At 34.5% G+C, this 10,089-nt stretch overlaps 1 protein-coding gene across 1 annotated transcript in view; it reads left to right on the top strand.

The window, feature by feature from the left end:
* Window positions 1-9,570, top strand: part of LOC149076167 (eukaryotic translation initiation factor 4 gamma 3-like) — a 54,947-nt gene extending 45,377 nt beyond the window's left edge. Inside the window, exons 16-19 of the mRNA XM_089243718.1 lie at window positions 431-562; window positions 3,483-3,564; window positions 7,831-7,986; window positions 9,076-9,570. Of these exons, the coding sequence (XP_089099844.1) occupies window positions 431-562; window positions 3,483-3,564; window positions 7,831-7,986; window positions 9,076-9,272 (567 nt within the window). The 3' untranslated portion in view covers window positions 9,273-9,570. The remainder of the gene's footprint in view (window positions 1-430; window positions 563-3,482; window positions 3,565-7,830; window positions 7,987-9,075) is intronic.
* Window positions 9,571-10,089: the final 519 nt, after the last annotated feature.

Raw genomic sequence — 10,089 nt, forward strand, 5'->3', positions numbered from 1 at the left:
TTCATGCCTTTTGAGATTATGAAATTCTATGCAAAAACTTCTTGAAGAATAAATTGTTACAAGACCAGAATTCATTCGTTAATATTAGAATTTGATCTAAAAAACTATTATATAATGCAGATATAGAAGAGATTTTCAATTTACAATAAATTTATAATTTGACAGGGGCAAAAAAATTAAATTTGCTTATTGCGAGAAGTGTTATAACAATTTTTCCCATGATTGTGAGCTCTTATAACGTACTCTTATTGAAAATAAAATTTCCTTTATTCTTTTGACATGAAAACAAAGGTTTTTATGAAAATGATAGAAAAAAAAGATTGTGTTTAATTTTTCTTGAATGTTGATTGTGTTTTTGGGAAATCTTTATGATTGCAAACCATTTCAGTCATGTCTCTGTTTCTGTGTTTTCTTTAATCTTTTCTAACAGAAATTGGATTTCACCATAATACCAGTGAAGTCTCAGCCACCGAATGAATTGTCCAGTCCTGAAGTAAAGAAGCAGATAGATTTTATGTTAAATTCAAATGAATCCAATGAAGCTCTGTATGATTGGATTGAGGTTAGTATCACTTCTGAAGCGTTTGTAATTTAATGCTGATCTGCATATGTTTAAATCTTTTTTACCTTGAAAGTGAAAAGTTTTGCTGTATCATTTATATAGGGTGATAGCCCCTTGCAGCAAATTACTGGCAACTGTTGATCCTAAAGGCATGCTTCAATTAGATAAAAGTATCCTAATGACGTGTAGACTTCATGTATGTTATTCATATTGCAGGAGGTTGTATAGTTATTAAAATAAAGAAATTAACTTATTATACAGAGACATCCAGTCTTTTAACTTCCAATTAGAAAGTTGTTGCCTTGTCTCTCCTGAGGCTACACTTATAAAAAGGCTTGAAGAGGCTTGAAATATAAAAATTCATTCTCTCTAGATTACAGAGCTTAAACATAATTATCCGCTAAAACAAATGCATGATTTAAAATGTTATATACATTGGTGTAAGAAATTAAGAGAATTTGCAGATTTGGTCGATTATCTCTAGAACTACTGTACCAATTTTAATGAAATTTGATATGTACATACATTGATACAATACAAAACAAATAACCATTCAATAATTGTGTAATACACATGCATGATCGTGCGTAACACTCGTTGGAGTCGGAAGGTATGAAACAGCGGTTGCAGAATAAACAAAAAAATGGGTTAATAGAGGGTATGGTCCCCTCTTACAGATATACAGGTCTCGCAGCGTGATTTCGTACTTGAAATAAGGCAGTTTATCATTTCCTGTGGCAATTGGTCCCACTCGTTCAGCAACGCTGTTTTCATTCCCTGGATGGTTCCCGGAGGGGGGTTGTGAATTGCAATTGCCCTCCCCAGAGCGTCCCAGACATGCTCTATAGGGTTGAGGTCTGGAGATCTGGCTGGCCAATCCATCCGGCGATTATCCTCACTTTCTAGAAAATCGTCGCGCAGAAGAGCTCTATGTGGCCTCGCGTTATCGTCCATTAAAATGAACTCAGGGCCAACTGCACTCCTGAAAAGGCGAACATAAGGCTCCAAGACCTCATCCCTATACCTCACACCAGTCACAGTGCCTCTTTCAAAGACATGGAGAGGTGTGCGGCCATCCAACATGATGCCTGCCCCCCAGACCATTAAACCTCCTCCGCCATAATGGTCGATTTCGCGGACGTTGGAGGGTAGGTAGTGGGTCCCTGGTTCTCTCCATATGAACGTACGGCGAGAATCGGTGCTTAGGCTGAACCGGGACTCATCAGTGAAGAGAACGGTCGCCCATTGATCTATCAATCTCTATTATCTCTGCGCCATGATAAACGGATTCTCCTGTCCGTAGAAGTGAGCGGGACGCAAACAGCAGGTCTTCTTGCAAACAACCCTCTCTCATGAAGTCTTTTGGAAACAGTCACCCTTGATACACGGGTTCCTGTGGCTGCATACAAGTCACGAGAGAGCTGAGAAGCTGTAGCACTCCTGTTACGCCTCGCTATAATCGACAAATGACGATCTTCTCTGGCCGTCGTGGCTCTTGGACGACCTTGCCCAGGCTTTCTCTCGATGGATCCAGTATCCTGGAACTGTCTCCATAAGTTACCATAAGTTACATACGACGCTGGGCGTTAAATTGAACTCTCTACAAATCTGGACTTGAGATTGGCCTGCTTCTAGCCTCCCCACAATTCGCCACCTCATTCCATCATCTAAACGTTGGTGGTTACTCATTTTTACTGTTACAATTTGAAATTAACCGATTGCTGCAAAATAACACCAAGAAATTTGCCAAGGTGTGCCAGCAAACGAAATGCATCTTAACTTATGCGCGCTTATAAAGCCTGTTTCTTTACTGGCTCCGCCTACACACACGTGTATGCTTACTTATTTGACGCACAAGATTTGCATTTTTGTCTAGAAGCAGTGCTTTTACATTCAGTTCAGTTCTTTTCATGAAATTCGATAAAATATGCAAATTCTCTTAATTTATTTCACCAGTGTATCATCTTTCTATATGATGAAGACACAAATATGTTACTTTGAAAATATGTGTCAATCAAAAGCCCTGGAACTGTACAAATAGTCAGAAATATCATTTTCTGTATGTACAAAAGAATTGGACTCTCATCGCGAAGACCGGGATTCGAACCCTCACCTTCACCACAGTGGTGGTCGACTCAAGTTTGTGGTTTCCTGTGGTTCCCAATTTTCAGGTATAAATGCGAGCCAATCTCCCCATTTAAAAAGTCTCACCACAAAGAACAAGGCCTACAATGGTACAATTATTCAATCATTACACTTTACTCATAGTTAGAAAATTTGATGGCAGAACTATACACAAGTATTACACAAAAACAAACTTCACGTTAAATTCTCAACACACATTCCAGCATGTACCAGTTTGTTAGAAATCCCCTAGAGCAGGAGTTTTCAAACTGTGCGCCTCCAACCTTTGTTAGGGGTACCATGGAGCTGTGAGCCTAATAAAAATTTTTCTAAAATTTTCTTTGTTAAACAACTCCGGGGAGTCAGTGGAGCTCATGGATAAGCATTGAATAGGAGAAAGGTGCGCCACAGGTGGAAAAAGTTTAAGAACCTTTGCCCTAAAGGAATGTGTATGAGGTGCATGTACTGTTAAGAAGTTCTGAGATTAGTGCACAAACTTCTCACTGTGTAGGTCTAAGTTTGAATTTTAGCTGGAGCATGGATGTTCTTGCTCAAAATACTTTAATATTCATGGTTTCATTAAATTGGGGTTTACTGAATTTCAATTTTTTTTTTCAACTACACTTTTGAGTGATTCTTATTTTCTGCTAGTTCACAAATAATTGAAGTTTGCTTGAAAATTTATTTACGGGGATTGAAATTACATGGCGAGAGTTTAATAATATCTCAGTGTTTTAACGAATGTCATTTTTTTATGAATGATAATTTTAATATTTTTTCCCTTTTTAATCTGTAGAGCAACATTGGTGAGGAAAACATGTACATGCCAACTTTTTTCCGTGCCTTGGTTACATGTGTGTTTGAACACATAATAAGTGGTATGTGTAAAGTTTTATTTACTTAATTTATAGGTGCTAATGCTTCTGATTTACCTAAAAGTCTTCAGATTTTTTAGCATTATTAAAATATTCTGATGGGGGAAACCAGATTTTTTAAATGTTTTGTATATTTATGGAAAAAAAACCCTAAAAATTTTTGCTAATTGTGGCTTCGCATAAAATGAAAAACTGAACAGAGAGAGAAAATCCTTTTGTGTGTGTGTGTCCTTGCAATGTTAGGTTGATCAAGTTGACTTAAGAGAATTGCGAGAAATTTAAATTCCAAATACAGAAATTTGATCATTTTCGCCAAATACAAAGTTGCTCAACAATGCTAAATTCGAAGAAGAATCGCTATTGGTAGGAATTGAAGCATTACTGAAAATCACAATGGATTAAAATGAATTCTACGGGAAAAAACTTTGAAATGACAAATATTTAAATGACCAATAATTTATACTAACTTATGAATTTCTAATATATATATATATATATATAATGTTTAAAATGACTAATTTTTCTCACTCTATAGCGAGAAAAATATTCATAGTTGAATTATAACATAGTAGTTTATAAGTTGGCAAAATAATTTAAACCATTAATTTCAGTTAGGAATAAAATTTTAAGAAGCGTTGAAATGCAGGACATTTTTGTTTAGTAAAAGTGGGAACGGCCAAAACTGTTGTGAAAAATGGTAATGCTCCATGAAACCAGGTCATATGATCACCAAATGTGATCAATCTCCGATTTCCCGTTTAATTTGTATGGCATTTTCTTCAGCAGCGAAATATTTTGTGACGTGACAAACTACAGATTGCATATAGAAACGTCCTCTCCACTTGTCGATACAAGATTCATCGAAAGACTGGTTATTTGTGGAGATGAAGATTACAAGGAAGAAAATTCATCACTGCCCCCACGGGGACTCGAACCCCGGTATCTCGCTTGCCGGACGAGTGCTCTACCATCTAAGCTATGGAAGCAGATAGAAAATTTTAACCTTGGAGCGTATATATACTGTATATATGTTGAAAGGCACCGTAGATGGACGGCGTCAACAATCAACTAATAGCTCGTTTAACTAATAGGACATTTCTATATGCATATGGCCATCTGGTTGGCCTTTGTCATTCACGAGGTATTAGTTGATTGTTGACGCCGTCCATGTACGGTGCCTTTCAACATATATATATATATATATACGCTCCAAAGTTGAAATATTCTATCTGCTTCCATAGCATAGATGGTAGAACACTCGTCCGGCAAGAGAGAGACCGGGATTCGAGTCCCCGTGGGGCCACTGCTGAATCTTCTTCCTTGTAATCTTCATCTCCACTAACCAGTCTCTCAATGAATCTTGTATTAAACTACAGATTCTTCAACTTTGGGAATTGGCACCTATGTTAATTGGTTCCAAACAAATCGGAGGCGTGTTTTTTTTGGGACCTTTCCCTTTTTTTAATGGTTATCCCATACAGGCTGCAGTGCTTTCAGATAGAGCAGTTATACCGACAGCTAAGGGCTTCCACATCTGGGAATGTGGTTTGCCCAGGTCAATATTTTCTATTGACACCCGGGTCACAATTTTTCATGGGTCTCTTTATTTGAAAAAAATATAATAGCCCCTGTTCAATCATGTGAAGGAACAGGGAAGGCTTGAGAGAAAATTCTCACCTGTGCAAGACATCAGTTTGGTGCCAGTGTGGCATGTAAGCCACATGAGTAAAATTATCTGGGCGAAACTCGCAGATTTATATATGCCATGAGGAATATGGTGAGACATAACATAGGCAGTTTAGTCATTAAAACTCTTATCCTGGGCTTTATATTCACTTACTTCATAAACTTACACATTTATTGTATACTATCCAGAAGTTGTTTTCCAGCTAGATGAAAGGAATCTGAAATTACAGTGGTTTCTGCAAATTATTCCATCCAATACAGTCATAGTTTTGAAATTTGCAGAAAAATTTTTGATTTTGAAGATAGATGGCAACACAAAACAAGCGCAACACTTACATGAATTATCTTTTCGTCCCTTTGAAACCAACCACGACCATAGTCTAGACAAAATAATTTTAATTAATGCTCATCTGGAAACCATTTTCCATTGAATACTAAATATGCTGGTGAATGACGTAAAAGAAAATGGTATATCAAGAGGATGAATAATGGAAAATGAATAAGAGAAAACTTGGAAATAAAACGAGAGACTGAAAATCTGTTGAAGATGCTGGGAAATAAAAAAATGGAGCAATCACTAATCAGTTAAAAATATAGGTAGTGAAAACAGATGTACTTGAATTGAATTTTTTGTGAAAATAGGATCATTCTATTTAAATTTCTAATAATTGAATCATTATTCTATAGTTTTATTTCTGTAGTTTAAATAAAAAATAATTTAATATTCTGCAGTTTAAATTACTATAGTTGAAGTTAAAAATAATTTAAGTCGAAGTTTTTAATCACTCTATTAAATTTCTGAGAATTTCAAATAAATATTCTAAGAATGACTAAGGAAAAGAAGTCATCTCAAAGTATGTTGAATCAAACTGAGATTATGTTCGAGAGTAAATGATCGAAAAGAAACACTTATCATTCTTAATATGAAATGGGTAAATTCTGGTAAAAGAAGCAAGATCAAACGTTCAAAAATCCTTGAAACTGAAAAGAACAAAAACACTACTCAGACCTGCATCAGCGGCAAAAACAAGAAAAATAATTACCTTTCCAATGAGTGCTTCAAGTATCTCCTTCAGTGATTTTTTTAATTAGTGATTACTAAGTCTACGAGCTAAAAACACTCATTTTCAAATTATTTTTGAAATCTGAAATACACCACATGTTAGCCTCTCATTTGTTGATATTGTAGAGAATATAAAAATATGTATAAATATCAAGAAGTCTGTCAAAACTTTTTTATGATTAAAAATTTAAAAAAAAAATTTATTTCTTCTAGAGGAAATCGCTATGTATTTTGTGCCTTGGGGGGGGGGGCACCCTCTTCTTCTTCTTCTTAGCTGAGATAACACTGTTTTTTGAAATAAAAAGTAATCCCGTGTACACTACCGCATATATGTATAGGCCAATGAAAACTTTATTTTATTTACTGTCAAAATTTTAGTGCTACAAAACTGATTAATACTGCTATGAAAATAATTTTTCTTGCTACAAAAATCAAATTTTCATTTTCCATCCCTGTTAATGTATCTGCAAATTTTTCCTTTATATGTTGGTGTTTCCTCTTTTCATTCTTTATGATTTCAATTAAAAAAGTAGCGATCACGGTTTTCCATGAATCAAAGGACCAGTTGCAACAAATTGGACTTGTTTTCTGAAATGAAATCATTTATTATAGCCCTCAACATTTTATTAATAGGCTATAACTGAATTTTTTTAAATTACTAGAAAAAATACAGTAAAACTGAATTCGTGATTTAGAAAACTCAATGGCAATTAAGAATTTGGTTTTATTTTTCACTCATGCATTTAGAGCAGTAGCTTCATCAGAAGTAATACTAGCTTGAAATTGCACATCTCGATTGTTACTCGACCAGTGATCATTTGCTATAACCACACAAGTATGTATAAGAGACAGCTCAAGTAGCAAGGCTAAAAATTTTGATGTTTTTCTAGAAAATAGTGGTGTTGGTATATAGGCTTCATATGAAATTATTTTTATTGAATTTTCATACATAATTTAAACTTTCAAACTAATGAACATATTTTGTGCATTATTATATTTTGTGTGTTTGCTTTCAGTCGGGTCAATGCACAATTACATTTCTTCCCTCTTAGCACTATGCCACATTAGGTTTTATCTGTACTTGTTTTTCATTTTATTTTTGTGTTGGATGTTTTCACTTTTCTTATTGATAAGGTAAGGGCACCACAATTTATGAATGCATGGCAATTTCCTGCATATAATCCGCATTGCAAATTTCTTTGGTGATTATAAAATCTTGAGGAATGGAAGGATATGGTGTTTATTTTAGGACTTTTTTTTAAAATAAAAAATAAACTTTTTTCTTTTGTTTCTGTATACCATTGAGAAATTTTTTGAAATATTAATTTTTATATTTAAAAATTTCAGGGAAAAAATATGCAGCCATACCAATTCAGACGAAAATTCTGTTTTTTTTCCCTTTAAATGAGATACAATCCATTGATTTATGTAGGAAAATATAGTTACTCAGCGTACTTAATTTTTTTAGTTTTATTTTATGGTGTATTTAAATTCATACTCCATTTTTTTATTTGTTATAGTTACAGGAGAATCCAATAACTTATATGATGTAGATGGTATAAAAGTGAAACAACGCTTCCCCCTGATCAGTCGATATGTTGAAGGAAGAGATGACCTTCAGCTACAGACACTGTATGCCGCTCAATCGGTTGCAACCAAACTGAACCAGCCAAAAGGCAAGTGTGATATTTTTTCAGTTACATAATTTTTCATTTATCAACTTTATTCTTTAGAAGAGCTCAAAGTTGATAAAAACAGCAATTGCCAATGTGCATCACTGAAATAAAAATCTCATTAGTTTTATATATTTTAATTGATGAATATGTGTTCAGTAATTGCTTCTGCATCATTTTTTCCCCCACCTGTTTTTTTTTCCAACTAAATTCTTGTGATTCTTGAATCGTCTCTTTACAACAAAGTTGCGTCATTCTATTTAAACAAAAATCATTTGTTATCTCACCTACATTTGCAAAGCCAAAAATGTAAGCATTTCAATATAAATTTTGTTTCATGATGAAATTTGTTGATTAACATCTGAAAAATAAGAAACAAAGAAAAATACCCACTTATTTGGTCATGCAAAATGTTATGCAATTTGCTATAATCAAATATGTTTACCACATAGCTGTGTCACAAAATTATACGAATACAGTGGAAATCCGGAATAACGATGCCCTCTACAATGATATTACAGGGTGTCTACCATCATGGAAAAGTCATGAAGTCCCGGAATGAGAAATAAGTCACGGAAGTCTCGAAAAAGTCACAAAATTTGAGTGAAGGACCGGATGAACAAAAAAAAGCAGTGTTCTCAGGATGGAATTATAATTCCTAGAGGAGGGAGACCACAATAGGGAGTCCTCTTGGAAACAATATTGGCTTTTGGTAGAAAGGGCCTTGCCTTCCCTCCATATCATGAAGCAGTTGGATACTTGCGGGTCTTCGAGCCAGAGTTTTCACTGGGGGAGGGGGGGGGGGCTCTGTAGTGAATTTAATATACATAAAAAACAATAATGGTGATTGTCCCGGGCCTTAGGACTGCGGTCTGTCAGCCCCAAATGTTTTATAATGGTGGTTGATGTGTCTGCTGAGATTCATTATAAATTTTTACTTTCTTCAAACACACAACGTGGGTTTAAGTTTGTCTTTTAATTGAATCTGTAGTTTTTCGTTCATATAGTGGATAAATTGAAATGTGCTCCCTCTCTCTCTATTGAATTAGAATATTTTGGCTAAATATTAATCTGCTCTAATCACTTTCACAGGTCTTCTCAAACAATTATTTGACCATTTGTACGATGAGGATGTACTAACAGAGGAGTCTTATAAGAAATGGGAAAAGAGTGAAGATCCGGCAGAGCAAGAAGGGAAAGGTGTCGCAGTAGCTTCAGTTAGCTCTTTTTTCACTTGGCTGAAAGAAGCCGAACCAGAAACCTCAAGCGAAGATGATCCTTCCTCGTGATTTGCTGCAACGATTAGTGATTGAAACTCGATGCTATTATGTTCGACTTTGATTATGAGGACATAATATTAACAGCCACTAAGTGAAAATATATAAATATTATATACATAAATTGAATGTTTTTTTTCCTTCGGTTGAATTTTATTACCTGCCAAGCAGTGATGATAGCAGGATTTGCCATATTTTGCGAGTCCTAGTGTACTTAATAAATTTTGTGCAATTATAAGTTTTATTATTCCTCCTTTGAAGCATACCATTTTTTTTTTTAAATTGGAAAACTAACGACTCAAATTCAAAAGAAGAAAAGATCTTAAATCTCGTAACACAATTACAAGAATATTTTCGCTTAATTACTGTTAGTAGTCTACGTTGAACAGGTTACACGTTTTTCGCCATTTTTTGGCACGTGTTTTGTTATTTCAATAGTGTTATTTCAAGTGTGTTATTTCAATAAGCTCTAACATGTGTATAAAAAGGAAAAAAATATATATATATACACAAATGTGTGTAATAGGGAATAAAAAAGAAAATCTCTACCCTGCTATTTAAATGTAATAGTGAAAATAATGTGTATGAGAATCGCTGTTAATTCGTGTTTGTATTCATCTACTTGCGTGATTTGAAAATGTTATATTTTTATTATATAATGAAAAAAAAATCATGCGACATATTGAGGTGCATGTTGAGCTATTTCGAATTGCGATTTCTTGTTTACCCCAGCGGCGTAGACAGGTTTTCGTCAGTGGGGAAGCGAAATGCAATAAGGCGCCTTATTTTGTACCTCATTTAGGCGCAATTAAAAAAAGTTAAGTATACA

Source organism: Pholcus phalangioides, unplaced genomic scaffold, assembly GCF_987345545.1.
Source record: "Pholcus phalangioides strain wild (caught in Gottingen) unplaced genomic scaffold, Ppha-v1.0 ptg000015l_1, whole genome shotgun sequence".
In the NCBI taxonomy this organism is placed as follows: domain Eukaryota; kingdom Metazoa; phylum Arthropoda; class Arachnida; order Araneae; family Pholcidae; genus Pholcus; species Pholcus phalangioides.